Source organism: Capricornis sumatraensis, chromosome 2, assembly GCF_032405125.1.
Source record: "Capricornis sumatraensis isolate serow.1 chromosome 2, serow.2, whole genome shotgun sequence".
NCBI lineage: Eukaryota > Metazoa > Chordata > Mammalia > Artiodactyla > Bovidae > Capricornis > Capricornis sumatraensis.
The window spans coordinates 43901192-43918225 of record NC_091070.1 but is presented as its reverse complement, the minus strand read 5'-3'; the positions used below and the strand labels follow the sequence as shown (position 1 = coordinate 43918225).

General features: G+C 36.3%; 1 protein-coding gene across 6 annotated transcripts in view; it reads left to right on the top strand.

Moving 5' to 3' along the window:
* DMXL2 (Dmx like 2) overlaps positions 1-17034 on the top strand; it is a 171298-nt gene that overhangs the window by 132884 nt on the left and 21380 nt on the right. For all 6 annotated transcript variants that reach the window (XM_068965082.1, XM_068965081.1, XM_068965079.1 and 3 more), the window contains 5 exons: positions 4492-5570; positions 5973-6164; positions 9382-9458; positions 10964-11091; positions 13986-14234. In XM_068965082.1, coding sequence (XP_068821183.1) covers positions 4492-5570; positions 5973-6164; positions 9382-9458; positions 10964-11091; positions 13986-14234 — 1725 coding nt within the window. The remainder of the gene's footprint in view (positions 1-4491; positions 5571-5972; positions 6165-9381; positions 9459-10963; positions 11092-13985; positions 14235-17034) is intronic.

Below are 17034 nucleotides of genomic sequence, written 5' to 3'. Positions count from 1 at the left end.
ACACACACACACACACACACCCCACCTCATCGTTGAGAAATGAGTATCAAAACTTTTTGTGTGGCTAGAGGTTCAGTCACTTACTCCCTGTGATTGAATCCAGCATTTTGTTGTCATAATTTTCGTAGTACTAAGAAGACTTCACACACGTTTTTACTGTCATAGCTATATATCAAGGTATATAAGATTACCATACTATTCTAATTTCATATATATTAAAGTGAAGCATACAGCATGTTCCCACATTACATAGCTCTTTCTAACTTACTTCTCTCTGTATAATAGGCTCCAGTTTCATCCACCTCATTAGAACTGATTCAAATGTATTCCTTTTAATGGCTGAGTAACATTCCATGGAATTTAGAAAGATGGTAACAATGACCCTATATGCGAGACAGCAAAAGAGACACAGATATACAGAACAGTCTTTTGGACTCTGTGGGAGAAGGCAAGGGTGGTATGATTTGAGAGAATAGCATTGAAACATGTATATTATCATATGTGAAACAGATCACCAGTCCAGGTTCGATGCATGAGACAGGGTGCTCAGGGCTGCTGCACTGGGATGACCCTGAGAGATGGGATGGGGAGGGAGGTGGGAGTGGGGTTCAGGATGGGAAACACATGTACACCCATGGGTGATTCATGTCAATGTATGGCAAAACCCACTACAATGTTGTAAAGTAATTAACCTTTTTTTTGCAAAAAAAAGAAAAAACCCAATATGGTCCTTGTTGTATTTATGTACATATGTCACACACACGTACTGTGTGCACACACAGACTGTGTCTGGTTTCCCACTCCCTCTCCCTTTTTTGTTTTCTGGAACAAATCATAAACTAAATTGGCGCTGGTTACCTTTTAGGAATAGGAGTGGAGAGATACAAGCTTTTACTTTTCATTTTGTACTTTCCTTGGTTATAATTTTATGTGTTGTTTTTAAATACTTAGAGAGCTTAAATGAATAAAGAGATTCAGGCTCATTTTTTACTTTCTTCTTTACAAAAAGAAATGTAATAATTTAATACAGTAGTCCCCTCTTATCCACAGGGATTATGTTCTAGGACCCCTAGTGGATTTCTGAAATGGTGGATAGTACCACATCCTATATAAACTATGTTTTTTCGTATATATATGAGATAAAGTCTAATTTATAAATTAGGCACAGTAAGAGATTAACAGCAGTGACTAATAATAAAAGAACAATTATAACAACAATATACTGTAATGAAAGATGAGAATGTGAGTTTTCTCACTCAGAATCTTATTGTACAGTTTTAATGCCTTTTCCAATTTTAACAAAGCACTTACCATGTACTGTGCCCATAACTTCTGCAGTTTGAAGTGTGACAGAAAAACTAACATGAATTTATTTTTTGTTCTTCACAATTTTGTGGATAGAAGACTTTTTCTGACCATAGATCATAGTACCCTTGGCTTATGAATTTTTTGCTTTCCTTGCTAAATAGAGAACTTTCAAATTTTCATATAAAGGAAGCACTTGCAGCTTCTCTTTGGCATAGATGAACTGCCAGCATCACTACTCTTGCATGTGGGGCTCTTTGTTATTAAATAAAATGAGGGGGGCTTGAATGCAAGCACTTGATGCCCTGATAGTGGATCTGATAATCACAGTAGCTACTAAGTGACTAGTGGATGGAACACTCTGGACAAAGGATGATGATCCCTGTCTTGGGGAGGATGGAGCAGGATGCTGTGAGATTTCATCTTACTTTTCAGAACAACTCACAATTTGAAAACTTATGAATCGTTTGCTTCTGGAATTTTCCATTGAATATTTTTGGACCTCAGTTGACCTCGGGTAACTGAAACTGTAGGAAGCAAAACTGCAGGCAAGGGGGAGACGACTGTAAATATTAAAAAAAAATTTTAAAGCAAAGGAAATAAAACTTTTAGAAGAAAAATATCTGAGCTACCCAAGTAATTTTAATAAAAGGTACACATTTTTACAGAAGGAAGATTCTATTTATTTCTTAATATTTTCCAGGTTAACTTTTAAGAGGTTGTTATTGGGGAAATTTTAATGTATACATAAAGAGTTATACCCATCTAACACAACCAGCTGTATTAATACTGCGCTGTAATAGATTTATAATATTTTTCACACAAATCATACATAAACACAAAAAATAATAAAACATTTTTAATTATACGGTATCTTGAAAAGTGCACCAAACATGTGAACTAAACATGCAAATGCCTGTTCACATCTTTGAAAGTTTGCAGTTTGAAGGTTTGTATGTAGGGAACTTACTGTATAGATAGATTCTGAAGCAAACCAAACAGATCATTTCGTCTGTAAATATTGCAACATGCATCTCTAAAAAAATAAAGACTCTAAAATAAACATAGCACATATCAGTTATAACACATAACAGTTTTGTGAGTAATCAAATCCTCAGTGTTCAGATTTCCCTGGTTGTCTTATAAAATCTTATACAGTTGATTTGTTTGACCCAAGATCCAGATGAGGCCTGTATCCTGTGATTGGTTGAGGTGCCTCTTATGTCAGTTTTCATCCGTATTTAGTTACTGCAGCGTGCCTCACCCCCCAATTTATTTGTTGAAGAAGTCAGATTGTTTGTCCTGTAGTTTCCTGAGTTTTAGATTTTGCTGATTGTATTCTTGTTGTTTCATTTAATGTTTTTTCCCCCCTCTGTTTCTCTGTATTTCCTATAAATTGGTAAGTAAGATTTTAGAGGATTTTGGTAGTTTTTTCTGGCAGAAATATTTAATAGATAGGTAGAGCACTTCCACCAGGGAACTCATTTGAAAGTGTTGGTTGCTCAGTTGTGTCCGACTCTTTGTGACCCCATGGGCTGTAGCATGCCAGGCTCCTCTTTCGTGCTTCCATGGCGTGCTCCATGGAATGCTTCAGGCAAGAATACTGGAGTAGGTTGCCATTCCATTCTCTTCTTTCCATCCAAATGATTGAACCTGGGTCTCCTGCATTGCAGGCAGATTCTTTACCACCTGAGCCACCAGGGAAACCCTCAGGGAACTCATAGTGTCAGCTTATTTTGCTTTTTGTGGAATTAACAGCTATCAGTGACTGCCATCTACATCCCTTATTTTATTAGTTTTTGTAAAATGATAATATTCTAAATTTGTCATTTTATCCTTACTTTTTGAGCTGGAATGCTTCTGTAGAGTAAGTCTCCCTTGGCAATGACCTGATTACTCAATTCCAGCTGTATACATAGTAAAAGGAATATAAATGTTTGATTCTTCTTATTTACTAGTTTTCAAAATAATAGCTTGGTTCTCTAGCATCCTAGAAAAGTGACCAATTAACTTTCATTTTTTAAGGTTATTTTGAATTCACAGATTAAGATAGAGTTGTGTTTTAATCTTGCTGGTTATTATTGTGGATGCTCAGATTATCAGAGCCTCTTTAAGTCCTTGAATTTGACATTTTTCTTTGATAGTTTCTTTGCTTTCTGGTATGGTAAGATGTTTCAGGGTCATCTTATACATCTCCTGCCCAAGACCTGGAAATGACCAATCCTCCAAAGAATCCTGGTTCGTTTTAGTTGGGAGTGATATTTAGACACCAAAGCCTGAACACAGGGATCCCCATTGCTACAGGTGTGGCCATTGTTCCTAGGTTATTTCAATGAATGAAGCTAGGAAAAATTTTCCACCCTGGGGTACATGTGTTCACACTGACATTTCTAATTTCAGATATAGAGTTCTGATATTTCAAAAATGTATATCATGAAAAGCTTGGATGCTTATGACATTAACATAATTATTTGCTGTTTTATATTATATATATTATATATATATAATAGTTTCAGAGTAATGATGCAGATATTTTTGTAACAGCATGGTTACTGAGAACAGTTGCAGCATTTCTTTTTTTTTTTTTTTTCAGTTTTTTGTTTTGATGGTATATATGACTCAGGATGGTCAGTCATATTACTTAAATTTTTAAGTCACTTTTTAGTGTGATTATGGTACCAGCTTGATGCAAAGAATCATTTGTGTAATTTTGCTTTTATCGTAAATTTTTAAAAAGTAAATTTCCTTTTAGAATTATATAAAACGTTAAGTGGTTTTGAAATAAAATGAAGGTATTTTTAGAGGAATCTATCATCTTTCCTCATCTTTCTACCCTGTTTTACTCTCTCTTTTGAGGGGACCAGTTGAAAAAAAATTGTGTATTCTTTTTCTATTAAAAAATGTGTGTGTGTGTGTATAGATGTGTTTTTAATTTTTCTAATTTTTTAAATAAAAGATGGGTTACTATATATGCTATTCTGAATCTTCTTTCACTTAATATATTCTGGATATCACAGGGAAATTTTAATTTCATCTATATTGTGTGGATGTACCATAGTTCAACTAATCCTGGGTTAATAATTAAGTTTCCTTTATTTTGAGGAAATGCTGACACACTTTATTCTTTTGTAACATAATTACAAATTAACATCATACCTTGCAATTGTCTCTGTTTGATTTCTATAGTTATCATCAAGTCTTGTAACCCAGTGGTGTTTAGTTTCTACAACTACCTTCGAACTCATCCTTTGCTTATTCGAAGAAACCTTGTCTCCCCTGAAGGAACTTTGGCAACTGTAGGTCTCAAAACTGAGAACTTTGTTGATAAAATTAACCTCATAGAAAGAAAATTATTCTTTACTACAGCCAATGCTCATTTTAAAGTTGGATGCCCTGTTTTAGCCTTGGAGGTACTCTCCAAAATTCCAAAAGTTACCAAAGTGTCTGCCTTACCCTCAAAAAAAGATCAGCCTGACTTCATTTCTAAAAAGATGGATGATGTACCTTCAGAATCAAAAACTCTGAGTGACAGTGATAGAACTTTTGGCACTGATTGGTCAAATGTCACTTCATCACAGATTGACTGGAGTCAGCCAGTCGTAAGGATAGAAGAGGAACCTCTTACTCTTGATTGGGGTGAAGAGCATGATAGTGCCTTAGAAGAAGAGGAAGAAGATGCTATTGGTTTAGTAATGAAAAGTACAGATGTCAGGAAAAAAGACAGACAAGAAGATCAGAAAACTCCAGACCCTAATGTGTTATTGACCCCTCAGGAAGAGGATCATCTTGAAGGTGATACTGAAGTTGATGTGATTGCTGAACAACTAAAATTCAGAGCTTGTTTAAAGATCCTTATGACTGAACTAAGAACATTGGCTACCGGTTATGAAGTAGATGGAGGAAAACTCAGATTTCAGCTCTACAACTGGCTTGAAAAGGAAATTGCTGCCTTGCATGAAATATGTAATCATGAATCGGTTATTAAAGAATATGCCAGTAAAATGTATTCCAAAGGAGAGAGTGATCTTCTAGATCAGGAAGAGAAGGTGGACAAACCAGATATTGGCTCCTATGAGCGACACCAGATAGAAAGGCGGAGACTCCAGGCTAAACGAGAGCACGCGGAAAGACGGAAGTCATGGCTGCACAAGAACCAAGACCTCCTTCGAGTGTTTCTTAGTTACTGTAGCCTCCATGGAGCCCAAGGTGGTGGTCTGGCCTCAGTACGAATGGAGCTCAAATTCTTGCTACAAGAATCACAGCAGGTATCCACCTTACATTTGTTCTCAATCTTGGTTATTTTAATAATTTCAGTAACTCTTTCACTTATAGTTTTAAAGCTCTTTCTACCAGTTAATTTTAACATGATCAGCTCCTCTATTCATAGAAGCAGATATTTACACTGTGCGTACATATTTTTAGACAAAAGTTTTGATAAATAGAAGTAGGCTAAAAGCTTGAGAGCACAGCTGTGTCAAACTCATCTCTATACCTTTTGCATCATGCATAGTACCTAGTATGCCAGTTTTTGTAGAATGAGCAAGTACATTAACATATTGCTTTTACTCATGTTTACTGCCAGTGTTTTTATCATACAACTTTTAATTGTTTTTTTTCTCCTTGGCATTTTAACCACTTTGGAAAAAATAACCTACTGTCACTCACAGGAAACTACAGTGAAGCAGCTGCAGTCTCCACTACCACTGCCTACCACTCTACCTCTGCTCTCAGCAAGTATTGCTTCAACAAAAACAGTCATAGCTAATCCTGTATTGTACTTAAATAATCACATCCATGATATACTCTATACTATTGTTCAGATGAAAACACCACCTCATCCCAGTATTGAAGATGTGAAGGTAATGTAAAGTTTATGATCATTTGGTATTGTGCACACTGAGAAGGTAAATAAGTTATACTTCTCTTGTAGTTTGAACTTAGAAGAAATATTTAAAGTATTCTTATTTGCTGCCTTCTGAGTCAAGACTGTTTGTCCAATGAATGTAATTTGAAAGTAAGCATTCTTGAAATTCTGCCATTTGCCACACTGGATGGAATATTATGCTAAGTAAAATAAGTCAGATAGAAGGACAAATACTGTATGTTATCACTTATGTGTGGAATCAAAAAAAATGACTAACAAAATAGAAATGGACTCACAGACATAGAAAACAAACAGTGGTTAACAAAGTGTGCATATATGTATGGGGGCACGTTAGGGGTAGGGAGTTAAGAGATATAAACAATTAAGTGTAAAATACTTAGTATAAAATAATTAAGCAACAAAGATATAGCACAGGAAAATATAGCCATTATTTTAGAATTATCTATAAAAATATTGAACCACTATGCTGTACACCTGAATCTAATATAATAGTTTCTTCTTACTTGTGGAAGTTACTGTCTTCCTTTAAGACAGGCAGATACTTTTTTGGTAGAAATTAATTCATTTTCTATAAAGTATTCTTAACACATATTCCTTTAGATCCCCATCTCATTTAAATGAATCATTATTTAGAAATATTTATAACTGTTCCTTACATGCTGGGATATTATGAAAATGTAATTTCAGGAAGTATCTTAGGGAAAACCATGACTGATTAGAAGTGGTCCCAGCAAAAGTAGTCTCATTGCTATCTGCCTGAGGATTTTGTTTTGTTGGAAACTGCAGTAGTTCAGGGTAATGAGAATATGGACAGAATTCAGTTCAGTCGCTCAGTTGTGTCCGACTCTTTGCGACCCCATGGACGACAGCATAGAAGGCCTCCCTGTCTATCACCAACTCCCGGAGTTTAGTCGAACTCATCTCCATGGAGTCAGTGATGCCATCCAACCATCTCATCCTCTGTCGTCCTCTTCGCCTCCTGACTTCAATCTTTCCCAGCATCAGGGTCTTTTCAAATGAGTCAGCTCTTCACATCAGGTGGCAACAGTTTTGGAGTTTCAGCTTCAACGTCAGTACTTCCATTTTTTTTATTTTTTTATTTTTTTCCTTTTTTTTTTTATTAAATTTTAAAATCTTTAATTCTTACATGTGTTCCCAAACATGAAACCCCCTCCCACCTCCAACACTTAGGACTGATCTCTTATAGGATGGATTGGTTGGATCTCCTTGCAGTCCAAGGGACTCTCCAGAGTCTTCTCTAACACCACAGTTCAAAAGCATCAATTCTTTGGTGCTCAGCTTTCTTTATAGTCCAACTCTCACATCCATACATGACCACAGGAAAACCATAGCCTTGACTAGACGGACCTTTGTTGGAAAAGTAATGTCTCTGGTTTTTATATGCTGTCTAGGTTGCTCATAACTTTCCTTCCAAGGAGTTAGCGTCTTTTTATTTCATAGCTGCAGTCACCATCTGCAGTGATTTTGGAGCCCAAAACAATAATGTCAGCCAGTGTTTCCACTGTTTCCCTACCTACTTTCCATGAAGTGATGGGACCGGATGCCATGATTTTAGTTTTCTGAATGTTGAGCTTTAAGCCAACTTTTTCATTCTCCTCTTTCACTTTCATCAAGAGGCTCTTTAGTTCTTCACTTTCTGCCATAAGGGTGGTGTCATCTGCATATCTGAGGTTATTGATATTTCTCCCAGCAATCTTGATTTCAGCTTGTGCTTCATCCAGCCCAGCATTTCTCATGATGTACTGTGCATATAAGTAAATAAGCAGGGTGACAATATATAGAATTAACTACCCCAAATTAAAACTATATCTGATGCTGAAAATGTAAAAGCAGGTAGATTCTAAGAAACCTTAGGGAGTATGGCAGGATCTGGAGAGTTGATCAAACTTCCTCTGTGTTCAGTTCAGTTCAGTTCAGTTCAGTCGCTCAGTCGTGTCCAACTCTTTGCGACCCCATGAATCGCAGCACGCCAGGCCTCCCTGTCCATCACCATCTCCTGGAGTTCACTCAGACTCTGTGTTAGCCTGTGCTTTTTCCAGTTCCAGTGGCTGATGTCAAGTCAGTTCCCCAGCATTTTTTCTTTAAAATTTTTTTTGTATGAAATGCACATTCAGTCTCTGGTAGTGTGTGTTTCTGAAGAACCCAAGCTTTGCTGGTCATGTCATCCTATTGCATGCATGCGAAGTCGCTTCAGGTGTGTCCAACTCTTTGCGACTCTGTGGACCAGGCTTCTCTGTCAATGGGATTTTGCAGACAAGAACACTGGAGTGGGTTGCCATGCCCTCCTCCAGGGGATCTTCCTGACCTGGGGATCAAACCCATGTCTCTTTCATCTCCTGCATTGTCAGGCATGATCTTTACCACTAGCACTACCTGGGGAAGCCTCTGTTGAGATTACTTAAATTATTTGTTAGGTGAATATGGAAAAGTAGAAAATTCATTCAATGCTCATAATTAAGTTAGCATTTAATTTAGTCTAAGTTAACATTTCTAGTTCCTGAAAATTTGGATAAGCTTTGAAAAAGTATGAAACTGTTTCTAAGATCCCTTCAGATTTTAAGATTGTATGAGTCAAAGTGTTGATTCAGCGTGGCATTGTAGGTTTTTATATTATATTGATAATTATTTAAACTATCAAAATTTAAAATTTCCAGACTGCATTACTTTTAAGTGGATGTCTTGCTTTCTGGAAAATTAACCATTTCACACAGTGATTGATACATTTTCTAAACATTTAATTCATTCTTATTGATAAGATCAGTTCTTCAGTTTCATCAAGAGGAACTTCATAAGGCAAGTTTAAATAAAAGCTCTGAAAATTATCTGCTAATTTTGGTTCTGTTTGTTTTTTTTTTAGTATTACTATTTAAGCTATTCATTAGCAGGCTAGGACAGTCTCAGCAATGTGAGACTTTGCTCAAGGCCTGCAAAACGGCAGGCTCACATAACAAATATTTGATAAATATGTGTATAAATCAACTTTGTTGTAAGAATGCATATTAAATTAGGTGAGTGCTATTTTAGAAGCTTTAAGGCAGAGTTAGTAGTCTCATGTAGGATCTAGTCTTATTTATGATATTGCTAGTTTCTTGGGTATTTTCTGATCTGTAACCTACTACTGTTTGTAGAAATATCAGTACTAAATGTAATTGTGGCTGTTTTGGTTTTAGGTGCACACACTTCATTCATTAGCAGCATCACTTTCTGCATCAATTTACCAAGCATTATGTGACAGTCATAGCTACAGGTAAAAAAAAAAAAAAAATCACCCAAATAGTATTTATACAGCAAAAGCATTAAACTGTACCACAGTTATATTAAGGTTCTGCTTCCAAGGGACTGAAAAATCCTGGAGTATGACCACCGTGTGTACTTGATGAGAATGAGAAAATAATTGTTTAGCAATCACCTAGTAACAACAGAGACAAATAGAAAATGACAAATAGTAAAGGAAAATTATCATCACCATCTTCTTTTTGTTTTCAAAAAAAGTATCCATTATCCAAAGTAATTTATAATATGAAGTTTTCTAATTTTTTTCTCCCTTAGGAACTATTCCTTTGGCATTAGATCAGTTCCTGTTTGTTTGCTTTTCAGTTGGAAGAGGAAAAACTTTTGAAAAATGATAAAGTACATTCCTGGCATTGAATTATTAAAATCAATTTTACTTACCTATTTCGGTATCAGTCTTTAAAAGTGATATCAACTTTTATCAAGTGATGTAATGGTTTGAAATTTTGTTAAATGTCTAATTGACTTCATCAGTGTATACTTTATATTTTAATGACCAGGGCAATATAAGTAGTAAGAAATCGAATCAGTCAGAAAGATGACCTAGACTTAAATGAATTATGTTAATAAATGAAAAGTTTGTACTATAAATAGAATCACATTAAATGTATATTAAACATTTATCTAGATTTTTTTTTCTTATAAATTCAGCAGCCTCTTGTGGGAAGACTGTTATTGCATAAGGAGTTAACTCTCAAAATGGCTTAACTCTGATGTTAGCCTAGTAAGGGCATGTCTAAGTGAACTCTCAAAACTAGGAAGTGTAAATAAGAAAAAGAGTTTATTTAGTTGACAGTGATCACCTTAATGATCAAAGGCAATTTATTTGATATAAGTCACTGCTTAAAATGGTGCCAGATGAGAATCCAAATACTTTTTGTTTAAATATATCTTTTCTAGTTCTTAGGCTGTGATTGACTCTCTGAGAAGTCAGATTTATTTTCTTCTTTTGTATTTTCCCCACTCCATAAAGATGAGGAAAGTAAATATTTGGGCATATTTGACTTTAGGATTTGGTTTTTCTAAAATAGTTTCCTGCAGATTTTAGTTGACCTTTTAATTCAGAATTGAGCTTGCACAACTTGGCAGAACTAAGAATACAAGAAAATAGTTTCTGAAACTTTCTGATATTCCTGGTACCAACAGTAATCTCCTTACAGCAGACTTTTAAAATACAAATAAGTGAATATGGAAAAGATTTTTAAGTTTTAAGTGGCATTTGGGAAAGGTTTTAAAGACTAAATGTCATCTGCCCAAATAGAACATTTGGTATTTTGTTTTAAAAAACTATCAATAAATATTTATAACTAATTAAACTTTCTGAAATAAGTTATTATTGGAACATTGAATTCAGTTTTAAGAGTTTTGTTTTTGCTACAGTTATTTAAAAAGTGTGTTTAAGGTATACTTGCTTATTAGCTCTGTGGACGATAAATAACGGAATTTTGTTTGGTTTGGCAGTCAAACAGAAGGAAACCAGTTTACAGGAATGGCTTATCAAGGCCTTCTTTTAAGTGATCGTCGAAGACTAAGGACAGAAAGCATTGAAGAACATGCAACACCAAATTCTTCTCCTGCTCAATGGCCCGGTGAGAACTCGAGTGCTGTTGTTTTTTTTGTTTATATTTTCTATTTGGAAACTCCTTTTTACAAACCTACTAACTGGTTCCCTGATTGTTATTGTTTGTGGATTTGGTGAATCACTTTTTATTTGTTTGTTTCTGATGATGTTTTCTGCCATGGATTAGGAATTCTTAAGTACTGTAATGTTGTCTGAAGATTTAGAAAGTTAAGGTTTCAAAAACCAGCGGTGCTGACCAGCATAAAAAAGCAAGGTTTAACATCTTTCCCAAGGGTGAGCACAATTGTGTTTCTTATCCTTAGACATCCTGAGTTAGAGTCTTAGAGAGCCAATATCACACAGGTTTTTTCACAGATGTATTAGAATATAGTTATTCTCAAGAGTGTCGGTATATATGTAGGACAGGAGTGACCGTCCTGTGACACATAGGTCATGATGTCTGCCAGTCCTTTTCCTCTGGTTAGCTCTTTCTCACTCTCAGTGTCAGTTATTTCAAACCTCTGCTCTCAACATCCTTTCCTCATTTGCCATGTCATTTAAGTTTTACTGTAGTTTTATAAATTTCTACTCATAATCTATATGTATGATTACAAGTTAATGATCTTTGTAAAGAGGGGCAGTAGAGGAAGTGACAGACTCAGAGTGTGTATTTAAAATTCTTTTATACATAAGTCTCTCAAAACATTGTTGTTTAGACTTTTTATTGAAGTAATTTCAAACTTGTATAAGTTTCAAAAATGGCACAAAGAATTTTTGTATAATCTTCACCCAGATTTCCCAGCGTAGACATTTTACCATACTTGCCTTACCATTCATTCCTCCTCTCTCCCTCACTTATTGTGTGTCTGTGTGGATATATGTATACTTTTTTCTGAAATATTTGAGGATAAGTTGTAGACATGATGCCCCTTTACACATATCAGTTCATCTTTCCTAAAAACAGGCATCTGGCCCCATCACTTCATGGGAAATAGATGGGGAAACAGTGGAAATAGTGTCAGACTTTATTTTTTTGGGCTCCAAAATCACTGCAGATGGTGATTGCAGCCATGAAATTAAAAGACGCTTACTCCTTGGAGGGAAAGTTATGACCAACCTCGATAGCATATTAAAAAGCAGAGATATTACTTTGCCAACAAAGGTCTGTCTAATCAAGACTATGGCTTTTCCAGTGGTTATGGATGGATGTGAGAGTTGGACTGTGAAGTAAGCTGAGCCCAGAGGAATTGATGCTTTTGAACTGTGGTGTTGGAGAAGACTCTTGTGAGTCCCTTGGACTGCAAGGAGATCCAACCAGTCCATCCTAAAGGAGATCAGTCCTGAGTGTTCATTGGAAGGACTGATGCTGAAGCTGAAACTCCAATACTTTGGCCACCTCATGTGGAGAGTTGACTCATTGGAAAAGACCCTGATGCTGGGAGGGGTTGGGGGCAGGAGGAGAAGGGGATGACGGAAGATGAGATGGCTGGATGGCATCACCAACTCGATAGACATGAGTTTGAGTGAACTCTGGGAGTTGGTAATGGACAGGGAGGCCTGGCGTGTTGTGATTCATGAGGTCGCAGAGAGTCAGAAACGACTGAGCGACTGAACTGAACTGAACTGAAAAATAGGCATTCTCTTATTAAACTTAACATTGTTATGAAAATTCAGGATATGTTAGGAAATTCAGCATCTTAATATTGATACAATACTGTTGTCTAACCTGTAGGTTTTTTCTTTGGCAGTTTCACCTGTCATCTCGCTGAGGTCTTCCATGTTGTATTCTTAGTTGTATTGTCTCATGAATCTCTTCCAATATGCAGTCCTCCTTTCTTTGTCTCTCATGAATTTGACACTTTGAAAGAGTACTAGCCAATTATTTTTTAGAATGTTCTTATGTTTGGGTTTTTCTGATGTTAATATTAGATTCAGGTTATGAAGAGAGATTGTACCTTTCTCAGTGCAAAATAGCAAGAGGCGCATGATGCCACTTTGGTCCCAGCACTGGTGCCATTAACTCTGACCACTTCGTGTGGCAGTTTCTGCCAGATTTCTCCTTTGTAAAATTATTCTCCTTTGCAATTCATAAGTATCTTTTGAAGAGAGGGTTTGAGGATTGTGTAAAATGTCATACTTTTACCCGCTAATTAAAATGTTCAGTGATGACTCCTGCCTGAATCAAATATAACTGTGGAGATGACTCAGTGGTGATTTTCTAATTCCATGCTTCCTTCTACCTGTTAGTTGAAATTGTGCTGTAAGGAAGAGCTTTCTTTTCTTTTTGTTTATTCAGTCATTTATTATTTTAGTGTGGATGAATGGATTCTTGTTTTATTCTGTAGGTTATAAGCCATTTCTGTCATTTATTTTGTTCAAACTATGGACTGTGATTTAGTCACTAAGTCGAGTCCAACTCTTGTGACCCCGTGGACTATAGCCCGCCAGTCTCCTCTGTCCATGGGATTTTCCAGACAAGAATACTCAAGTGGTTTGCCATTTCCTTCTCCAGGGGATCTTCCTGACTTTGCAATTGAACCCAGAATCTCCTGCTTTGCAGGAGATGTAAGAGATCTGGGTTCAATCCCTGGGTTGGGAAGATCCCCTGGAGAAGGAAATGGGAACCCACTCCAGTATTCTTGCCTGGTAAATGCCATGGACAGAGGAACCTGGTGGGTTACAGTTCATAGGGTCGCAGAGTTGGACACGACTGAAGCAACTGAGCCTGCATGCATACGTGGACTAAAACTGTGGAGATATATATACACATGCACATATATATATATATCCATGTGTGTATATTGATACTATATATATAGTATAATATAGATACATAATTGTGGTTTAATTGCAGATTTGGATTTGTTTCCCTTCTGGAGCTTTATGCTGATATACTTCTTTTAATATTATATACCCTTACAGGTGTGAGTTCACTTATTAATCTCTTGAGTTCGGCCCAAGATGAAGACCAACCAAAATTGAATATTTTGTTGTGTGAAGCTGTTGTCGCTGTGTACTTGAGTTTATTGATACATGCTCTTGCCACAAATTCTTCCAATGAATTGTTTCGACTTGCAGCTCACCCATTAAATAACCGAATGTGGGCTGCTGTTTTTGGAGGAGGTGTGAAACTTGTTGTGAAGCCTCAAAGACAATCTGAAAATATTTCAGGTAAGATAAATTTGATAACAATAAGTATATTGTATATAAGTATAAATAGTTTCTTAAAGATTTTTTAAAATGTTTTAAGAATTTTTGTTTTGAAAATCAGTGATGTTTAATGTATAATCACTCTTAGAATAATCATCTCATATTAGAATAAAGAGTACATTTCAGTTTAACATTTTTTGATAAATTTGAAAAGAATAAAAAGAAAAGATAAAGTTAAGTGAGGAAACAGTGTTGAGGAATGAGGTCATGGAAAAGGATAATTTTTATTTTTTATAGTTTATCATGGTGATTTTGAGTTTATAAAAGCTTTCTTAATAAGTTTTGGTCATTATCATAAATAACTGGGCTAAGATTTTTGGACTTTCCGTACTGCACACAGTTGAGTTAGGTCTGAACTCATTGCCATGATATATAGGCATACATAAGAAAAACACTCAAGGTTTGTTGATTGCAGTAAGTAAAAGCATCAAGGGTGTTATCTGTAACATAGCATGAAAAGTTAAAGATTTCTTAACTATGAAATAGTAAGCTTTAGAACTTTCTTTAGCAGTGTTTGTTTAAAAGGTAGAAATATTAATTGAGAATTATTTTTTTTGCAACCCACTTTCTTTTCTCAGCTTTTATTTTAAGATATCACACTTACTTTTTAAAAGTTTCAAAAAAAGTTTTTAAGTAGAGAAGATTTAGATAAATCCTCATAGTTCTTACAGAGTATACCAGCAGTTAGCTTCAGATTAAGCTCATGGTCATACTCAGGCTGTTCCAGTCATGCACATGGTTTTTGAATTCCATTTTCTGTGCTCTTTTGTTTTCTTATGGATGAGAATATATTTTTAGTCCACTTTTTAAGATGGTAGGATGGTAAGATATAGACCGATGCCATGGGAACGTTTTCCACCTTGGTGCTGTAACACAGAAATTGCCTGTCTTAATTCATCCATAGAAATGCTCATGTTACAGATGATGAGATAGTGGCCCAGAGAGCCACTAGCTAAAGGCACAGGTTCTAACCTGTGTCCTTGGTGCCCAAGATGGAATCAAATGAATAAGTTCCCATGTAAATCAAAGTAAGGGAGGTGATCTTGCTGACTCCCATGTCTCCACTCCTGTTATATATGGATATGACTCGTCTCCATCTTCCTATCCCGTTGTAATCCACTGTAAATTTAAAAGTTTTCCTCCCAAATCACTTCTTTTCTCTTCCTGAGTTTACTGTTATTGTTTCATGGTAATTCACTCATCAAATCATCATGCTTAAACTTCTCAGGACATATTCATGTTTACATTCACTTACGCCTGCCATATGCCAGGCCTTTGGGGTATGGTGAACAAAACAGAGAACTCCATACTTTCATGAAGCTTACACCTAGGAGAGGTAAACAAACAATTAGCAAATGATAGTATTTCAGGTATGGTAAAAACTACAACAAAAATACAACAGAGTGAGTAGACAGAGAATGATGAGGGGAAAGAGGGTGGGAAGAGTTTAGTTAGGGTGGTCAGAAGACACATTTCTGAATAGATGACATTTGATTAGGGTCCTAGGGAAGTCAGGGATCAGATTGTGCAGATATCTGAGGCCAGAGCATTTCAGGCAGATGGAGAAGTGAGCGCAAAAGTCATGAGGTTGGACTAATATGACTTTTTCCAGGAACCGTCGTATAGGCCAGATGGCTATCCTGAGCCAGGGAATGTGGTCAGAGATGAGATAAGCAACTGGAGGCTTCATGGGTCATTTATTATCACTGTTATTCTAAAGGAAGATAGGAAACTACTAGAGGATTTTAAGCAGAAGAGTGATGTAATCTGATTTAGATGTTCAAAAGACCCACTCTAATTGCTGTGTGGAAAATAGTCTGTGTGAAAGAGTAAAAGTAGGGAGCCCGTGTGGGAGGCTGTGGGAATAGCCACTTAAAAGATAATTGTGAAGAACAAATTTGAATTAGTTCCAGTGAGGTGGATGAACCTAGAGCCTGTTATACACAGTGAAGTAAGTCAGAAAGAGAAAAACAAATATGGTATATTAACACATACGTATGGAATCTAGAAAAATGCTACCGATGAACCTGTTTCCAGGGAAGGAGTGGAGATGCAGATGTAGAGAATGGACTTGTGGACACAGTGGGGGAGGGGAGCGTGGAGCAAATGGAGAAAGGAACGTCACCATACGTACCCCATCAGGTGTAAGATGGGCAGCTGGTGAGAAGTTGCTGTGTAGTACAGGCAGCCCACTCTGGTGCTCTGTGACGACCTGGAGGGATGGGACAGGGGGAGGAGAGGGAGGCGAGGGAGGGGATGTACGTATAATTATGGCTGATTTGCGTTGTTGTGTGGCTGAAACCAACACAACGTTGTAAAAATTTAAAAGAAAAATAAAATCTTCTCCCAAAAGAAAGATAGTTGTGGGTTACCATCAAGAGTGAATGGATAAACAAAATGTGGTGTTTAAGTACAATGGAACATAATCCAGCATAAAAAAGAGTGAATATTAACACATGCTGTAACCAGCATGAACCTTAAAAATATGATGCTTAGTTTAAGAAGCCGGACACAAAAGGTCACACAGTGCATGCTTCCATTTATATGAAATATTCAGAATAGGTAAATCCGTAGAGACAGAAAGCATATTGGTGGTTGCCATGGGCTAGGGGGAGGGAGGAATGGGGAGTGATTGTTTGATTAGTGTGGGGTTTTCATTTGGTATGGTGAGAACACTTTGCAGATAGATAGGGATATTGGTTGCACAACAGTATGAATGTACTAAAGGCCACTGAACTGTACATTGTAAAATGGTTAATTT